Here is a 20,553-nt window from a genome sequence, read left to right on the forward strand (position 1 = left end):
CAAAATAGGTTTCAGTTGTACATAAGAAAGAACTTTCTAGGGGCCGGCCCCGTGGCGCAGCGGTTAAGTGTGCACGTTCCACTTCGGCGGCCCAGGGTTCGCCAGTTCGGATCCCGGGTGCAGACATGGCACCACTTGGCAAGCCGTGCTGTGGCAGGCATCCCATGTATAAAGTAGAGGAAGATGAGCACGGATGTTAGCTCAGGGCCAGTCTTCCTCAGCAGGAAGAGGAGGATTGGCAGCAGTTGGCTCAGGGATAATCTTCCTCAAAAAAATAAAAAGAAAGAAAGAACTTTCCATCAAATAGAGCAGTCTGTAAGTGCAATGCACTATCTTGCAGAGGAGTGAGCTTCTTGTCACTGGAAGCATTCAAGACGAAACTGGAAGATCAGCAGTCAGAGGTAATATAGCGTGGCAAATTGGACAATGAGGAAATTTTATACCTTTCCCAATTCCAAGATTCTATGGTGTGTTCTGGGATAAACTCAAATGTTCTGTACAGTTTTCTTCTATATTCTTCAAACATGCTTTCTGCTGCCTCAGAGCCTATTCTCTCTGTGCAGAATGCTCTTTTTTGCCCACCCATGCTTCAGACTCAGTTAAACCTCCCTTTCCTAGGGAAGTATTCCCTGACCAGCCTCCTTCCCCCAGAATTGACTGAATTGCTAACTGCATTTTAGTGATTCACACAAGGACCAAGCCAAGAGTGCAAGCCTTCTAAATCCCAGGTGAAGGCTCTTTTCACCGGCTTTGGTGAGCTGTTGCAAGACTAAAGTCCAACACAGCCATCACATTGCAAAATGTGAGATACTCAAGCAGCTCCTCTACCTACTTCAGACCACAAGGCTCCACAACCACTGAGTTCTAAGTTCACTACCATGTATTAGGTTTTTAGCATGTGCCAGTATAGTGCCACTTGCTTGGGGTCTAAAGATAAAAATAAGTCACAATATCCATGCTGGAGGAGTCCAGTCTAGGGGGTAAGACCAATAATCTTGACATAAATTGGAGAAACACATAGCCTTCCGTGGGCACTTGAGAGGGGAGCTCTTGGCCCAAACTGGGGTCCAGGGAAGGCTTCTTGGAGGAGTTGACACCCAGACACTCTAGTGTTTTCCATTCCTTATGATCAGGAGAGTTCTTGCTATATTCAATCTTGCTGGGTCAGGGGATAAATTCCTGGGGCAGAACTCCGGTGGCTGGGTTTTCATACAACGTGGTTTATCTTTCAGAGCTTCTGCAGAAGTGCAAGATGCCTTCATGACTTACACTGTCTATGATGACGCCATCACCATGAAGCTCATCCAAGAGGCCTGCAAGGCTCTAGGTGGGTATGAAAGGAACTTGTTTTGGTTTCCCAGGGCTCCCGTGACAAACGACAATCAGTACTCATTATTTGCCATAGTTCAGTTCTATAAATTCTCTGCAAACACTGAATTTGCGAATACTGGGCCATCGCTCCTAGGGGAAATACAGGGCTGGGTTCCTGAGAGCCTCTGGTCACAACATTTTCATAAATACATAACCTCATATTGTGTGTGTTTCTGTAAAGGCGCCTTATTTAATATATATTATTAGTCATTAACATTAAACTCATGGCCAACAGCACTACTGCTCATGCCTGCGAGAAGCTTATCTAACACCTGTATTTTCTCTGTGAGGCACATCACGACCGCACACCGAGGGACACTAGACAACACTTCAGGCCTATGCCTGGGGGCATTTTAAACAGTAGAATCACCAAAGTACAAACATGCAGAAACGTGACACTAAATAGATGGCAAAAAGGACGCTAGTTTATAGTATGAGAACTGAAACAGGAACACAGAGCGTTTCCTTGTTTGACCTTAGCTAGAAACATCGTGCTGGGCGACTCCGAGTTTTTGCTCTTCTGAACATGTCCATGAATGACTGGGAAAGCTCTGTGAGTGTTGATTTTGGGATTACAAATATATTTTGGCAAGTAGGTGAATTTGCAAATACAGACTGCGAATAATGAGGTTTGACTGTACCACAAAATGGGCAGCTGAAAACAACAGGAACTTATTCTCTCAGAGTTCGGGGGCCAGAAGTCTGAAATCAAGTTGCTGGCAGCTGCTCCCTCTGAAGGCTCTAGTGAAGACTCCTTCCTCTTCCAGGCTCTGGTGGTCCCAGGTGTTCCTTGTGGTGGCATAACTCCAGTCTCGGCTTCCGTCTTCACATGGCTGTCTTCCTCTTGTGTCTCTGTGTCCAAATTTCCCACTTCTTATAAGGATCCCAGTCATATTGGATTTAGGGCCCACCCTAAACCAGTAATCCATCCTTTCCCTTTGAGTAGTCTTAGGCTTCTTACAGACAAAAGTTGTAAGCATCACTTTTAGTTTCATCATCAGCGCCACCAGCGTCACGTTTGGCCTTGATGTTGACTTTGACAGGTGCTATAATACCTTTGAAATGGATCATCATGATTACGTCTGGGTATCAGGAAGAACAGCACTGAGCATTCCCTTACGTCAACCATACTTGTGTTTATCTGGAAATGGACGTGGTGTACTTTGTGAGGTACTGAGGGCCCTTCTCCCTGATCTGCTCTGCCATGGAACATCTTCCCATCTGCCTAAACATTAAAATGCAATGGAAGGTGTCATAATGGGGGGACCACATATGGATGGTTCCACTTACAGTGCACATGTACTCCCAGAATGATTTCTGGCAAAAGATGATTAATTGTTTTAACCTGATCACCCCTCAGGTCCCAGGAGGGAGAGCTATGGGAAAAAGACAGAGTTTAGCTTCGCCTCTTTCTAGTTTGATGACCCAGGACAAGTTACTTACTCCGTCATAATTTTCCCATTGGTCAAATTATGAGAAGAATAATAATATCTATGCTTCAGAGTTGTTCTGAGGATTAAATGAGATAGTGTATGTGAAAATATCAAATGTGGTATCTGGCATATAATAAGCTCTCAAAAAATATTTTCTTCCTTCCTTCCTTCCCTCCATATTAATTTCCTAGGGCTGCCATAAGAAAGTACCATAAATCAGGCAGCTTCAAACAACAGAAATTTATCTCTCACAGTTTTATGTCCTCATAGTGGAGGCTAGAAGTTCACTGTCAACGTGTCAGCAGGGTTAACTCCTTCCAGAGGCTCTGAGGGAGAACCTGTCCCGTGCCTCTCTCCTGGCTTCTGTCGGTTGCTGGCAATCCTTGGCTTGTAGCCTCGTCACTCCCATCTCTGCCTCCATCTTCACATGGACTTCTTCCCTGTGTGTCTTCACACAGCCTTCTTACAAGGACACATCATTGGATTAGGGCCCACCCTAACCCAGCAGGACCTTATCTTGATTTAAGTAGTTATAGTGGCAAAGACCCCATTTTCAAATAACGTGACATTTGGAGACTCAAGGTGGACATGGATCTTGGGGGGGACACTATTCAGCTCAGTACACCCTCCTTTCCTTTAACCTTCCTTCTCACCAGCATTGAGCACGCAATGAGCTGGGGCCTGGAGAGGCAGGAGGGGCAGGTGGCCTCCACTGTCTAGACTCTCGGGGGCTGCATGCAGGAAGCAGAGGAGGCCCCTCTGGTACTTCCAGGCTCTTTGACGACATCACTCTTTTGGTCCCAGTTGAGCTTTCTTTGCCCATTCCTCATGGGCAGCGTGGCTTTGGGTCACGCTGAGATGGCATTTAGGGATTACTGCAGGTAGACTCTGCGTCAGCATCCTCTCCTGGCACCTGAGAGCTTGGGGCAGATTGTTGGCAGTGTGGGTGAAGCCTGGGAGCTCAGGGCCTTCTGGCTGGTTCCTGTGCAGCCCACGGAGGATCAGGCGGCAGGGGCTGTGGTTTCCAGCTGTTTTTCAAGCTGGTTTTCACAGTGTCTCTGAGGGCCAAGCAATTGAATGCTGTCCTTGGGAGCTCTTCCTGAGGTGGTTACAGGTTAAAGCCAGCCCCACGCACCCAATAACCAGCCCCGCAGGTGTGCTTGACAACACACCCGGGCAGCTGCCTAATGTAATCCAGTAGGGACAGGTGGCTTCTCCAGGGTGCAGCTGTGATGTGTAATGTGCCTGTGTCAAGTGAGGCATCAAGCTTATTTCCTTTTCCTTTGAATTTCAGAGAAATTCTCTGATTTTTAAAAAAACTGTGCCAGCTTTAAGCCCATGCACCTGGATCTGGTAGAAAAGAAAGCTTTTCCCTTGATTTTCCCATGGCAGTTCCACATCTGCGACTCTCCTCGTGTTCCTGGTCATCTCCTGGATACAGAAAACCTTCCAGGCATCTACATCTGGGAGAAGCCCCAAGTCTCTGCAAGGCCGGGAGGGGGATGCCGTTGAAGCCTGGGGAGCTGAGCGTGCATGATGCGCAGAGCCTCTCCAGCAAGGGGCAGTCACCTGCTGTCCCTGCCAACTCCAGGCTACCTGCTGCCCCTGGCTCATCTGGCTGCTCCAGTCTGTCTTGGAGCCACAGAGCCAAGCAGGGGCCAGAGGTGCCAAGGAGGGCTGGCAGGATGACGGCGATTGGAGTAAGGAGGAATCTGGGGCACCAACTGGTCTTTAACTTTCAACCAGATATGTGTTGGCTCTTAGTCACTTGCCCCCATACCTCCTAATAAGATTCCACAAGGTTGTTTCTGAGACTGGAAATAAGGCGCAGAGAAAGAAATGTTTGTTTGCTCCTTCAGCTCCGGGAACTTGGGCTGTAAGAGCAGCGCATCTCCCAGTGCCTTCTGAAGCCAGTGCTCAGCCTCCCTCCGCAGGGACCCTTTGAGGGAGGATGCCGGTGACAGGCAGACAGGGCTCATGTGGCCTCCCAGCAGTGGCAGCTGGGATTTTCCTTACCCACTGCCCTTTCAAAGATGCCCACAGAGAGAATTTCTAGGAAAAAGCTGGGCCGGGACCTAGGCAGGGTCAGTGGCACCTGCAAACCCACCCCTACCCTGTCCAGCCTGTTTGGGGGACGCCTAGACCTCTTTGTCTCCCCTTTAGCTGATGCCAGGAGCGTGGGCATCAGAAAGAAACGCAGGGGCAGTTGGGATTTCTCGGCAGGAGTCTGACCCCAGGGCGTGTGCTCTTTATAGGGCTGTGCTGCGCCAGGGGTCTGGGAGCCCGGAGACCTGCCTTCTGGACTCAGCTCTGCTCCTAAGCATCCACCTTCCTGCTCCACGCATGGCAGCACCCCTGCAGCAGAGCGAAACCTCCCAGGCCCCTTATTTGACACAACTGCCAAGAGATTTATGATCTTAAACGCTGCTTTTTAATATTGTAAAATATGTGATATTGATATTAAATATGCCTTTCAAACCCAACAGGCAGACCATCCCTTATTCTAGCTTGCACTCACCCGCGTATGCAGGGTCTGGATGCGGTCCCTCCAGCTGACGGTTCTGTGACAACTGCCTCCTTTCTTCCAGCTGAGTAGGAGGGGCATCCAGTTACTCTCCCTCCACAGAAAGAGTAAAAATCATTAGGTGGGAATTCTGTACTGAGAGGTGACTATTTAGATTTGATCTGAAAAGCTGGAATTTTGACAGAGCTTGGAAAATAAAAGAGCGAAAAGGCTTGGATTGGGTGGTGGAATAAACCCTTCCTTCAGTCTTTTCTTGATTTTGTTTCAAGAGACCCCAGCAGCAGGAGGGTATCACAGCTGTATCGTGCGGTGTCAGTTTGGTTCTGAGCTCTCTGCCGAAGGGCATCTTGTCATCATTCTAGAATGAGCACCAGGGATTGGATTCATCTCTGTGATGCCAGCTGGGTGACCTTAGGCCAGTGACAGAATTTCACGGAGAGTTAATCTCCTCAAAAATACTTGCTTCAAAGGGTCATAAGAAGGAAGGAGTTAAATCAGGTGACAACTGTAAGGCGCTTGGCAACATGTATGGCACACAGTGGGTGCTCAGCAAATGTGAACAGGATGGTGAATCTGAAGGGGAGGCGGGGGGATTTCTATGTTTTGTACCTCTGGCTTGTTGTCCCTTAAAAGTAGAGGCAAGCTTTGCTGTTCACCTTGAACGGCTGTGGTATAAAACACTGTCTGAGCCCTTTTAGTGGTAGTTGGCAAACTACAAACAGCCCATGGGCCAAATCTGGCCCCTTGCCTATTTTTGTAAAGAAAGTTTTACCGGAAGACAGCTATGCTCACTCGTTTACATATTGTCTATGGCTGCTTTCATGTTGTAATGGCAGAGTTGAGTAACTGGGACAGAGGCTGTATGACCTGCAAAACTGACAATATTTGCTATACCCTTTACAGAAAAAGTTTTGTCATCTCATGCTCTAGAGAATGGATCTTTTTTTTTTTAAAGATTGGCACCTGAGCTAACAACTGTTGCAAATCTTCTTTTTTTCCTCCTTCTTCTTCTCCCCAAATCCCCCCAGTACATAGTTGTATATTTTAGTTGTGCGTCCTTCTAGTTGTGGTATGTGGGATGCCACCTCAACATGGCCTGATGAGCAGCGCCATGTCTGCGCCCAGGATCTGAACTGGCGAAACCCCTGGCCGCCAAAGCAGAGCGCACAAACTTAACCACTCGGCCACGGAGCAGACGAGTACAGGAACTCTAATAAGTTTTTAGATCTCCAGAAAGAAATATTGCCTATGTCTAATATCACACGCAGACCGTTTTTTAACAGTGTGTAGCAGAGAGATGCCATCACACACTCGCCCTAACGCATTCACAGTTCCAAACCAACCGATACATTTAGAGGCAGCAACGAGTTTATAGACCAAGATGCGGGGCTTTCTACCAAAAGCCAAAGTATATCACTGTGATTTCTTTCTGTCTCACTTCTTGTTGTTTATCACAACAACACCTCTTGCCTTATACCTGAAAGGGTGTTTAAGTATGGCAAGTGCATTTTCAATTAAAAAGTTGGGATGCAAAATCGAGTAAACACATGCATGTGTCTTAGAATCAGGGTGGCCCTGGGAAGCATGGGCAGAGTGGTCTCTCTCTCTCTCCATACATATATATCTCCCATGAGTCGGAGAGAGCAAGGCCCTGCCAGGAGGAAGTCTGCTGGAAGGACATTTCACTGTTTCACAAAATACACTGGTCGCTTGAGATGAACTCCTCCCTTAGACAAAGAGAAAAGCATGCTCAGCTACCACTAGTCAGTGCTTTGCCTTCCAGTGGGCTCCAGAATGCAATTTTCCTACCTTTAAGCAATTGTTGGGACTCTTCCAGACCGCTCTGCCACTGCATAGCTCTGTGCTTTCTAATTAGCATAATTCAGGATGGGACCAGATGGCGGGTTGAGCATTGCATAAGGAATTGTTCTGTATATGAATAAGTGCCTACTTAGTGTGTAAGTGGGTTATTAACGATCTGAAGTGACAAAATTCAAAACAACACACAACAGCCATTTGGCACAGCTGTGTCCGTCTAGACTTCGCTTGCTGAGAAACCAAGAGCAAAATGTGTTTCAACAGTTAGCCATCAGCAAATGCCAACCAGCCTTCTCTGCACCTACCTCTTTAAAAACAAGAGTAACAGCATAAAATTGGTGAAGTCCTGAAATCAGGCATTGTAATAGTTGCTCTTCACCATGACCCCCTGAGGTGGGACAAGTAACCCAGGCCACGGAACCAACTGAAAAAAGGAGACTTGAACTCAGGTGTCCTGACTCGGAGGCCAGTGCTGAAGGCCGTGGGCCGAAGGGGCTGTTGACTGGGTGGGCACAAGGTCTCTAGCAAGGGCTTTGGGATCAGACAGACCTGGGTGAGCCTTACGTCTAAGAATGTAACCTGAGTCAAATTCCCCACTGGTAAATGGCAATGATACCCACAGCACCGGCCTCAGAGTCTTGTCCTAAAGGTGAAATCCAATAATATGAGCAAAGTCCACAGCACAGAGTGGGTAGTCAACAAAGCAATCCCCTCGCCCTGTCCCTCTCCCCCGACCCCGCCCAGTAGACGCTTGGTTGGGCTGACTTCTCTGTTCCGAAGTTTGCAGGGAAGCCCTGAGCTTCCTACCTACTGGGTTTGAGTGAGATTGCTTCACCCCTGCAGAGGACCTCCCACTGAGCCACCTTAACTCCCCAGCCCCTTCTTCTCTGTGCCCTGATAGACTTACTGCTACACCTGGAACCCAACCCTCCCAATTTAGAATCTGTTTCCTCCTGGCAACTGATGATGCCAACGTGGGTAGCTGTTCCTCTCTTTTTAAACTCCTCTTTCTCCTACTCACAAAGGATGTCTCCGTCCATGATCTCATGCCTGACTTGAGCGATACCGTTTGAGAAGGAGAGTGCTCTGGATGAGCGGCTCTTTCCAGATATCCGAAGCTTATTCCTTTGGATACGAAAGCCTTAAAAAAAACTTACCTATTTTCAATAGAAAACTTTAAAAAATGTACTGCATATACTTCCCTGTCTTGTGGAAGAGCATATGTTTTCTGGGTACCTTAGGTGGGCCACCTTGAGGAATAGTTCTTGTCCCCTGTATCTGGGTGATGGGAGGTGGGCAGCGGTCATGGGCAGTTCATCAGCCCTGAGTGGACCCTTCGCTCAGGAGGCCCGGCGTCGGTGACTGTGACTTGGCGTCATCCCTCTGCCCGCCCACCCTCACTCAGGGTTTAGCAGGCATCCTGTCCTCTGCCCTGGACAGCCCACCTCTGCTCTTTCCAGTCCCTTGAGCTATCACCCAGCAAGAAATAAACATTTCCTGGTGACGCCAAAAAGCCAAGCTCGTTAATCCAGGAAGTTTGAGTTTATACATCATTCCAATCAAAAAGCTTCTTAGAAGGCTCCACACTTCTCCTGGAAAACTAAGCATAGATGCTTTATGACTATTATTTTCCCGCCAACAAAGAAGTCTTCTATTTAAAAAAAATTTTTTAATAGATTTTTTCACACATGCACAAAAGTAGAGAGAATTGTATACTGAAGCCCGCATATCCTTCACCCAGCTTCAATAATTATTAATATTTTGCCAATCTTGTTTCATCTCTCTGGTCCCTCCACCCTTTTTCTGGTTTTGTTTTTGCTAGAATGTCTTAAAGCAAATCTCTGGTTTCCCCTAATGTTACTCATAAATATTTCAGTATGAGTCTCTAACAAGATAAAGACATTTTAAGACATAATCATAATGCCTTGATTATACCCAAGAAAATTCATAATATTACAGAGGCCCAGAATCCAGCTGTATCTCGGCTGGCCATGGATAAATGTGGTCTTTGTGGTCTTATTATATTAGATTTCTTAGGGTCTTTTCAGGACAATAGGAAAACTTTTTACTTTGACGTAATTTCAAACTCACAGAAATTTTGTGAGAATAGTACAAAGAATTCCCATGCTCTTCGTCCATAGTTCCCAAATGTTAACATTTTACCATATTGGCTCCATCCTTCTCTCTATATCTACATCTATAATTTTTTTCCTGAATTGTGAGTATGTTGCAGGCACGATGTCTCTTTATCCCAAAAAATTCTCTTACATAACTACAGTACAACCATCAAACTCAGGAAATGAACATTGATATAATGCTATTATCTAATCTACAGACTTTATGGAGATTTTTCCAGTTGTCTCAACATTTCCTTTAGAACAAAGGAAAACCCTGGATCGTGTCAGTTCTTTGACTCTTTGGGTTTCTGTAGTCTGGAACAGTCTCTGAGTCTCTCTTTGTGTTTTATAACATTGATATGTTTGGAAAGTTCTTGTCGGCTATTTTGTAGAATGCCCCTCAACTCAGCTTTTGCCCATATTTCCTCATGATTCAATTCAGGTTATGCTCTCTTGGCAGGAAGCCCACAGAAGTGATGTTTTGTCCTTCTCGGCTCATCATATCAGGAGGCATATTATGTCAATTTGTCCCGTTATTGGTGTTAACCTTGATTACTTGGTTAAGGGGGGAATCTGCTGGGTTTCTTCATTGTAAAGTTCCTCTTTTTCCCTTTGTCATTAGGATCTTGTGAGAAAATACTTTCAGACTATGTAAATATCTTCTTGCTTCTCAAACTCCTTCTTCCCTAATTTTAGTATTCTTTGGTGATTCTTGCCTGAATCAACAATTATGATGGTGGTCAAGTGGTGATTTTTCTAAGTATATCATTCCTTTTATATTTATTAGTTGGATTTCTACTATAAGAAAGAATTTTCCCATCTCCTATTTATTTATGTGTATCAATGTGAACCCTTGATTCTTATTTGTTAATAGGTTGGAAGCCTTTACTTTCATTATTTTTGATATTCAAATTTTCCAAGATGTAGCCAGTGCCCTTCCAAACTGCCCCCTGTGTCCTTTTGATGCGTCCCTATCATTGTTTGGTCACTTCTTTACTTTCTGGCGTGATGAGAGGTTATAAACTCATCTCATCCTTTCTATGCACCAGGCTTGAAATTTGCCATTTCTCCAAGGAAGCCTGAACACACACACACACACATGCACAAACACCGCCCTCTCTCTCTCTCTCCATCCATTTCTCTCTCTAAAACCATGATGGGTTTTGTGGTCTTATTATGGTAGATTTCCTAATCTGCACCACAGCCTTCATTCTGTTCCTCCCCTTTCCATAACTGTAATTCCTTCTCACACAGCAAGAAATCTGGTTCCCATTATGTACAATGTATTTACTTATATGCTTAATCCTCGAATCTTCAGAAAGTCATTTCAGAGTTGCTCTCCCACACCGCTGTGCAAAGGAAGCCTGCTAACTGCAGTTAAATATTTATTTAAAGTCCTTTTTGTCTTTAGCCTGAGGACAAAGCCGTTGAAATATTATGTTCAAATGCTACTGGATTAATTTTTTTCCTGGGTAATTAGGTTATTCAAAACTGTTCTGTCGAAATACTGTTCTGTTAATCTGTTTCTGTTTGTATTCCATCTGAGGATTTTCCCTATCCTTATTGATCTTATTTATTTTCTTTATTCAAAGTATATGAGTTATTAACACGATTCCCTAAACCAGAACTATTCAAAAAGGTGTGCTCAGAGCAGGGTCAGTCTCCTCCACTCCACAATTTTTCTAACCTTTCCACCTCACTCCCGCCAATGCCTGTAGGTAACGAATCTCAATAGTCCCTGGTTTATCATCCTGGTGTTTAATTTCGCACAAATAAGCAGATAGATACATATTTCCTTATTTCCTCTTATTTGTTACATAAAAGATAGAATATCAAGCATACTATAGATTCTTCTTTGCACTATCAAAAGCTCTGTTAAGGAACCCACAACTTCGGTTTAGTTCTCTCTTGCATTTTCTATATATCCTTGACTCCCTGTGACTTAGAAAACTTATGGAATCCTAAATCCACTGAGGTATACTGTACAACAAACTCAAACAGGTGGTGGTTTTAAAAAGTGACTTTTATCCTCTGCTAGACAAGCATCCTCAACCAAGAATCCTAGAAGAGGCCCCAAACCCAGCACAGAGCGAAAACACCACACACAAACCCGAGATCCATGTTCAAGCAACAGTTGTCTCAAGCCAGCCGTCCTTTCCTCTTAACAGAGCTGGGTGCCCAGAAACAAAATAACCAGGGTCTGGAGCAAGCAACTTTGTGGATTTTTTGTAGGTTTACAGATTTAAAAGAACAGCCAAGTGGGCAGACTTTCTACACAAGGTGGCCACTGTCACTTTACTGTAACTGCTTGACTTGCAGACAGCCTAGTCCTCCCCAGAGAGGTCCCCTGGAGAGGGAGGGCTCTGGGATCTGTGCTTTCCTGGCAGGTCACAGGACGCACCTGCTCAGAGCTCCACCCTCCGGGATGCACAGCACAGCTGTTTTTTCTCAGCTTGAACAAGTTAGATTTAGCAAGAAAGCAGGGGTGGAAGGAGGAAAGAGGAAAGAACAATTCCACACCTGTTCATGTACTTTTCAGGAGTTCTCCTCCCAGGGACTCATAAGCTTTGGAAAGGACTTGAGTGGAATTTATTTCAGTTCCCTTGGGGGTTAGCAGGTGGCTCTTGATTGCTGTTATCCACAAGCCTGCCTGCCTCCAGCTAGCGATGGACCTACAAGCAGAGAACCCAACAGAGGCAATTAATGCAGGCTGTTGCCCCCTCCCACCCTAGCCTTCCAAGCTTCCTCTAGATTCAGAAGATCTGGCTAATACGTTTTGGGGACGTATATAGAACTCACCTCTGACAAGACCAGACCTCCTCAGTGGGGATTCTCTCATGCTCAAATTACGGAATGGTTATCTGCCCGATAGTCTGGCCGTAGACAATGTGCTGCAGAGAATCCGCTGCTCATACCATCTCAGGAAGCAAGGAGAAGCTGGAAAGCGCACAGACCTTCTTGGATCCCCTGCCACCCCCATAGGAATTGGTCGTAGGAAGCTCAAGTGACGTGGAAAGCCCCTTACTATGAATTCCAGTCCCGGCCAGAGCATTATAGGATCCAAGGGTCCAGCCAAGGATTCTGGTGATTGTGAATCCCATGGCTCTCCCATAAACCTGGGCATTCCAGACCTTCTCCCAGCCCCCAGGACTTGCCATGAGTCACAACGCCACCGTAAATAAGAGAATGTTTTCTCACAGATGCGCCAGGCCACCAGCATCAATGGCTTCTCTGTCTCCTGTGTCAATGATGAAAAACCTGTCCACATCCCCCACCTCAGGGGAGACTCCTTGTTTCTCTGACTGCTTCTCCAGAAGCTTTGGGATATGGTACAAAAAGTGCTGAATTCAGAGTTAGAGCATCTGCCACTCTGTGTGATTTGGGTCAATTCACAAAGATGACTCTCAGCCTCGGTGGGCTCACCTGTAAAAAAGAGCACATGATGGTAAGATTATCTTACAAGGTTTTGGCAAGCATTGAGTAAAATAACATTAATTAATGTGTGTTTCCGAAACTATAAAATATTCTTAAAAAAAACTGGCTGGGCCAGCCCAAGTGGCCTAGTGGTTAATTTCAGCATGCTCCACTCCAGTAGCCTGGGTTTGGTTCCTGGGTGCAGGACCACACCAGTCATCTGTCAGTGGCCATTCTGTGGTGGTGGCTCACATAAAAAAAAAAAAAAGATTGACAACAGCTGTTAGCCCAGGGCACATCTTCCTCAACAACAACAACAAAAAAAACAAAAAAACAAACACAGTCTGCCCTTCCGTAAAGGAAATGATAGCGCGCTGTCTATTCCAACAGTGCAGACAGGGCAGCAGCCCCACTATCACAGATTTACCCCACGTATTTATCAAGCACCTACTTTATGTCTAGCACAGAAAACACATAGAACGAGGTCACTGCCCTTCAGAATTATCATACAGTTAGGAAGAAAAGAAAAATGCAACACTCAGGAAGAGAGAATTCAGTGTGACATGGGATGTTGAGAGAGATCTTTATGGAGGATGCAATGTGAAAACTGCACCTCAAAAGGAAACCAGGATGTGGAGAGGACGAGAGAGAAGGGGAAGACATCGCAAGGGTTTGGTATCATCTTTTGGGTAAATCGGAATGACAGAAGTTTGTTGATATTGTTTTTTAGTGGCAGTATTAGTTATTTCTCAGAGGTAGCTTTTTATTCTGCTTCAAGGCCATTATATTTAAAGATGCCTATAAGGGGTAGGAGAGATTGCAGAGGGCCCAAAACTGCCCTGCCCAGAGCGAGCTTCATTGTGGGGGCCAGATTTGGCCATCAGAGTAATGTGAAGCTTCCTGTTCCCTTCTGGACTGTAGAGAAATTTTTACCATGGGGGCCACAGAAAAGACCAGAGTAGGGCTGGGGGACTCATGTTTCCTGAGCACCTACCAGGTGCCAAGCCTGCACTGGGCTCTTCACCACGGCCCACTATGTGGACATTATTACTGGCATTTTACTGAGGAGAAAAGTTAAGCCTTAGAGAGAAGTTCAGGAACGTCTCACACAACCAGATTCGGACTCTGTGGAAATAAATGAAACTGCCCGGATGAGAACACACACTTGGCAGGTGCTTATTCTGGGGATCTGCCTGGCTTCTGCAGGTATCTCCATGGACGCCATTCTGAAACTCTTTGGAGAATACTTCTTTAAATTCTGCAAGATGTCTGGCTATGACAGGATGTTACGGACCCTGGGAGGAAATCTCACGGAGTTTATTGAAAACCTGGATGCCCTCCACAGTTATCTCGCACTCTCTTATCAGGTAAGGCTATCTGAGTCTGGTCTTGGTGGCCCTGAGAGGAAGCAAATGTCTGTAGCCGCTCTGGGCCATCTCCTGCCTCCCCCACGAGGGCTGCAGATGCAAGGGGCCTGCGGAGTCCTTGGTACATGGTGTCAGTGGGCCGAGAAGTTCTCTGGGGAAAGGAATGGAAAATAAATACCTGTTGATCATTTTTATAAACCGGCTGACAACAGCTGGAGAGGCTGGCTTTGTGATGGATGATGACCTATTCTGATAGGGGCTGGTGTGGGTTTGGAATGAAATCTAGAAGACTGATCACAATGGGAACAAAGGCTGGGAAACAGTCAGGTTTCAGTGGACTTGTAAAATCTCTCCTCAGGTTTCCTGGCCTGGATAGAGCTGATAAATAGCTTCTGCAGCCAGATTCATTTATTCATGTATCAGAAGGAAAGACTTGACATGGCCAAGAGCCGGAATCGGAAACCATCCAACTCTGATTAACCCACGGGGTAACTGCCTGAGGTGTTAAGAAACTAACTTCCCTACTGGGATATGTCCTTCTGGAGTTCATTCCTTGATTTTCTTGTTTGTAGAGATCATTGGAAATTCTAACGCCTAGACTCCTTTTTCTTTTTTAAAAAAGAGAATGCTTTATTGAAAAGGCAAAGTGACATTTACACATATCATAATAATAATTTATTATTTTAATGAAATAGTTTCTATTTATTTTTAGGGCCCTTTATGGTTCACTAAGCTCTTTCTTTACCGTTTCTTTCTTTCTTTTTTTTTTTTGGTGAAGAAGATTGGCCCTGAGCTAACATCTGTTGCCAACCTTCTTCTTTTTGTTTGAGGAATATTGTCACTGAGCTAACATCTGTGCCAGTATTCCTCTATTTTATGTGGGATGCTGCCACAGCATGGTTTGACAAGTGGTGCTAGGTCCGCGCCCAAGGTCCAAACCTGCAAATCCCGGGCTGCTGAAACAGAGTACATGAACTTAACCATTGTGCCACCAGGCCGGCCCCTACCATTTCTATATTTAATGGCACAACCATCCTTGAAGGTTGGTTGTGCCATCTCCGTGTCATGAAGATAAAATGGAATTATGTACATTAAAGAAACTCTTGAACCATAGTGTACCCTGATAGGTGTTAAATGGGAAAACTATTATTTTTCTCCAGTTGTCAGATAAGGAATAAGAGGCTTGGAAACCTAACTGACTTCAAGTAGGATGAGTAGGCGGGTCTGTCCTGTTGTTATCATGTGAAATACCTAAGGATAGAGGGAGCGGAAAGAGCCCTGGCTATGGGTCAGATGGGCCTACTGTGCTGTCTAACCAGCTCTGTGACTTTCTAGCTGTGTGATCCCAGACAAGTTATTTGCCCTCTCTAGACTTCCATGTTTTTTTTACTTATTTATTTAATAAATATGTATTGAGCACCCACTATGTGTCAAGCACGTTTTCAGTCATTGGACACACACAGAGATAAAAAAGGAATAAATGGAGAAAAAAACCCTCTCTCATAATGATGTGTGGACTAAAAGAAATCATACATGTAAAAGTCTCTAGTGTTGTAATCAGTACAGAAAAGACATTTCATAAATAATAACTCCCTTCACCTTCCTTTTCTCTCTGTTCCATATGGCTAGTTTTAAAAGTAATTCATATAGCAACTTCCTTTCAAATATCTTTGCTAAAGCACTACAATTCTGGCATAAAGAAATACAGATAGGTCACTTCAATAATTTTCCATAACTGTTTTAAAGTCTAATCTTTCATCTGAAAATTTGGGTAATATTTTAAGACACAGTTCTAGAGAAGATATTAATATTCTTCCATTCATTCATTAAATCAAAAAATATTATGGAACATCTTTTTTTTTCTTTTAGATTGTCACCTGAGCTAACATCTGCTGCCAATCTTCCTCTTTTCTTTTCTTTTTTTCCCCAAAGCCCCTTAGTACATAGTTACATATTCTAGTTGTACGTCCTTCTGGTTGTGGCATGTGGGACGCTGCCTCAGCGTGGCCTGGTGAGCTGTGCCATGTCTGCACTCAGGATCCAAACCAGCAAAACCCCAGGCTGCTGAAGCAGAGCACGTAAAATTTACCACTTGGCCATGGGGCCGGCCCCTGGAACATCTCTTATGTTCTACATATTGTCCTCAGCATATTTCTGTCTCTTTTATGGATAAGAGTGAAAGGAATTGAGGTTCTGTAGTCCCAAATCCATTGTTTTTATCCCACTCCTGCTATTCTTCTGATAGTCATTCCTTCATATGCCAAAACCAGCGCTGGAGAAGCAATAGAAGAGAATGTCTCTAGGGGTGAGAACGTTTTGCATATAATGAGATAAATAAAATATGTGACTATCATAGTAGGAAAGTTGAAATAAAATACATACCGTGATAGCTATACAGTGCTTTCTACTGGGTAAAATGTTATAGATTGTCTCTTTAGTCAAAAATAAAACAAGATAATCCTGACTTTTTCTTTATGTCTGTCTCCAGTAATTTGGCTGTGGCTGAAAGTATACATTTCTGCTTATAGCTGTGCCTTCAGTCTTGTTGGGTTTTAGCTAACTTTCACTGGATTCTAATTATGAGGCAGATGTTGGGCTAAGCAATTTATAAACATTGCATTATCTTATTAGCACCCCTTAGATTAGCTACTCTTACTTTTCCCACTCTACTGATGAGGAAACTGAGGCCCACAAGGGTCAAATCGCCCAGGCTGTGGGGGCTGAGCTAGGACCCCACGCCAGGGGTCCCTGTCTCCAAAGACCATAGTCTGGTCTGCTTCTCACTGTCTTCCTTTTGCCCTGATTATCCACTTTTATAAAGCCCTATTTTAATCAAGAAATAAAAGTATAGTCATGTTACTTAGAGAGTTGGAGACACTGACCAGAATTAAAGGCACCTGCTTTGTGAAGTGTCTCTGGAAGTGGGCTAGCTGGGGGCGAGGAGTGAGGGTGGAGATGGCAGCAGCAGTATGTGGATTTTCATTTTAGCCCTTCTGTACTCTGCTATTCTGTTTTCATTACATCACACAGATGTAGGATTTAGATATAATTTTTAAAAATAATTTTTAATTTCCTGTTTTACCATAGGCTTTTTATATGTGCTGCCTCTAATCTTCTTTAGATTCAGTCAAGATGTAAACACACATACACACAAACACATGCATTCTTTATGTATATGCTTTTGGAAAGATAAAATAAATATTTGAAAAAGAATCTCATTTTAATTAGCAACCCCTCCTGTCTCGTGGAGGAGAGCAAAGATCTGGGAAGGAACTCAGCTCCTTAATCTCTTCCCTCACTCGGACCAAAAGTCAGGGTGCTGAGCTGCCTATGAATCAAACAGGGGAGAAAATTCCTTCTTGGGGATTCCCCCAGGCAAAATCTTCATCCTTGTTTCCCGGCATACATCTACCATGAGATGTCATTCCACCATTAATCTAGTCTTAACTTTCCCGGGTCTCAGTTTCCTCCTCTTTACAATGAGTATAATGCTTGCCATATAGAGTTGCTTAGGGAATTAGGTATAATATAAAATTCCTGACAATATAGGAGCTGAAACCATGGTAGATTTTATTTTTCAATGATTGGAGGGGGTTTGGGACATAGTTCTGTGTGATGTGGTGGATAAGTACTGTTGTTTCACAAGGCCTCCAAAGCATAATTTAACTAACTTTCGTTCACTGGGAAAAACATATTGTGTCTTTTCATTAGGAGATGAATGCACCATCGTTTCGTGTGGAGAGAGAAGCAGATGGGAAAATGCTTCTCCACTATTACTCTGATAGAAGTGGTCTGTGCCATATCGTACCAGGTATGGGAATGGCTTCACCAGTCTCAGAACTGTGAGGCCTCTGGAGTAAGGATGGCTTTCCCCACAAATTCTGCAGAATGGCCAATAGCCAGCTGTGGGTAGGAAGTTAAAGTTCCATTTCTTCTATAGCCTGATTCTTAGCCATCTTAACCATTACTCCCAAAGTTCTGAGTCTTTAAAATAAGTTTCCAAAGTGCCAAAAGAAGGGATAATTTCATTTTCACATCAACATTTAAAATTATGCAGGTCGTTAGATCGTTGTGATAATTCTGCATCTATTATTTTATACCAACTTTTTTTTTGGTATCCGGTATTATAGAAAAAGCATCCTTTCATGTTTTCACAGTCTTTAAAACCACCATCTTCAATGCTGAGTGATATTCCTACTGTGATTAGCTGGTCCCTTATTGTTGGACTCAGCTGATACTCTCCCTTGCTATTATAAACAGTGCTGTGATGAGCATCTTCATGCATGCTTTTCCCATGCTTTATGTTACAACCCTCGGATAGATTCCCAGAGGAACGCTTAACACCACCATCTTTAATGCTTTTACAACTGAATTTTGCTTCCATTATCTCCAGAGTTTGTTTCAAGGGTTAAATGCCTCCCTGAGATAAACAAATAAATAGATGCTGACCTAGAAATTAAAGTGGCAGGAATATATTTGGTATCCAGCCACATATAACTCAAATCTCTGCCTGTAAGTTTTTTTAATTTTATTGATCTTTCATATACTGCCTATCTTGATGCAGGGCCTGGGCGTGGTGAGCTCTGGAATATTCACCAGAAGTTGTATAACTTGATTATTTTGTGATTTTTGTTGACACAACTGCCTTCTGCCATCCCTTACTATGAGGTATTCTTCTGCTTCCTGCAGGTATCATTGAGGCTGTAGCCAAAGACTTCTTCAACACTGAAGTGACCATGGATATCCTTGACGTGAATGAGGAAGAGGAGAGGACAGGGAAGAAGGAGCATGTTGTATTTCTGATTGTGCAGAAGTCTCCCAGACAGCTGAGAAGGGCAAAGCCAAACAGGCTACAAGGCAGTCAGGGCATCCAGAGAGACCAAGAGGTACTGGGTTTGCTACGTCTTCAAAAAGCATTCCCTCCCAGGGCCGGCCCAGCGGCGCAGCGGTTAAGTTGCACGTTCTGCTTCAGCAGCCTGGGATTTGCAGGTTTGGATCCCGGGTGCAGACATGGCACCGCTCATCAAGCCATGCTGTGGCAGTTGTCCCACATATAAAGTAGAGGAAGATGGGCACGGATCTTAGCTCAGGGCCAGTCTTCCTCCGCAAAAAAGAGAAAAGGATTGGTGGTGGATATTAATTTAGGGCTAATCTTCCTAATTAAAAAAAAAACAAACAAAAAACAAAAGCCGTCCCTCCTAGTGGGAGAATCAGCTGGACCTTCTAATAGAGGAGTCAAGGCAGGGTTCCTCAATCTCAGCACTATTCACCTTCTGGACCAGATAATTCTTTGTTATGACAGGCTGTCCTGTGCATTATAGGATGTTTAGCAGCACCCCTAGTCTCTACCCACCCACTAGATGCTAGTAGTACCCTGCGCCCCCAATTGTGGCCATCAAAAATGTCTCCAGGCATTGCTAAGTGTCCCCAGGGTTGGGGTACAGGACAAAATCATTCCTGGTTGAGAACCACGGGGTTAAGATAACCTGGATATACGTTGAGAGGCTTTCTGGGGTGTACCTTAGCCTGGAAAATATCAATATAAAGGGCTTAAAATTTGGATCTAGTGGCTTATTTTGGAATCCTCCTAAAGCAAATTGACCTTTCAAGTCCTTAGTGCCTGCTTCTGCAGCTGAGGCCAGTCAGGGCTCTGGCATCAACTCGTGATCCTGTGATCGGCTGCCTCAACTGCAACCTGTGGAGTGAGCATTATCTGTTTGGGTATTACATATATTAGTGGCCCAGCTCTCCTATCCACAGAGCTTGTACAAATATCCAGATAAGCCTGTGATTCCTAGAGCACACGGTGTTCATATCTTAGAGCATTCAAAGTCCACTTCAAATCCGTTCACTGCAGAATCTTCAACCACAGGAAGAGAAGATGATCATGTGTGATTTTCCTGGCAGCCCCTCTTGAGATTTTGTAAAAAGTTCTTGCTGCTTTTGATAGAGAAACAACATGAGGGTTATTAGAAATTTAGGGGCTTACGAAGGCTTGGTAGAATTGACCTCATACCCCGTCACTGTTCCTCTGGCCCTAATCACAGCAAATGGGGTTTGTGCATCTCCAGTTCCATGACCAGGCACATGACCAGACACATATGCTTCTTTCCCTGCCATCTGCAGGCCCTGGACACAGCTTTCCTTAGGATGAAGGAGAAATATTTGAGTGTCTCAGTTTGTCTGGTGAAGAAGTCCCGCTGGGAAGTTGTGAGAAGTATGGTCATGTTAGGAAAAGGTGAGTGGGCTATTCTCCCACCCCCGGCTCTCAGAGCACAGTGACTGCCTGGTGAACACAAATGGGTGAAGCTTCTATGACTATGACGTCCCTGATTTCTGCAGAGCTTGGATTTGGCAGGCATGGTTTTTAACTTTAAAACGTCAGACTATAACTTGCCTTCCTTTGCCCCTTTTATTTGTGCTGGGTGACACGGAGACACAGTCTCTCTTGTAATCAGGGAAAGCCCCTGGAGAGAGGATGGGATTCAGTGCCACTTGGTGACTGCGTT

The 20,553-nt window shown here is 44.6% G+C and overlaps 1 protein-coding gene across 1 annotated transcript in view; it reads left to right on the forward strand.

The window, feature by feature from the left end:
* The first annotated feature begins 1,245 nt into the window (after positions 1-1,245).
* The window catches only part of LOC106837722 (guanylate cyclase soluble subunit beta-2-like), a 51,156-nt gene continuing 31,848 nt past the window's right edge, over positions 1,246-20,553 (forward strand). Inside the window, exons 1-5 of the mRNA XM_044777211.2 lie at positions 1,246-1,327; positions 13,884-14,044; positions 17,756-17,855; positions 18,734-18,930; positions 20,171-20,282. Coding sequence (XP_044633146.2) covers positions 1,261-1,327; positions 13,884-14,044; positions 17,756-17,855; positions 18,734-18,930; positions 20,171-20,282 — 637 coding nt within the window. The 5' untranslated portion in view covers positions 1,246-1,260. The remainder of the gene's footprint in view (positions 1,328-13,883; positions 14,045-17,755; positions 17,856-18,733; positions 18,931-20,170; positions 20,283-20,553) is intronic.

Source organism: Equus asinus, chromosome 11 (genome assembly GCF_041296235.1).
Source record: "Equus asinus isolate D_3611 breed Donkey chromosome 11, EquAss-T2T_v2, whole genome shotgun sequence".
Taxonomy (NCBI): domain Eukaryota; kingdom Metazoa; phylum Chordata; class Mammalia; order Perissodactyla; family Equidae; genus Equus; species Equus asinus.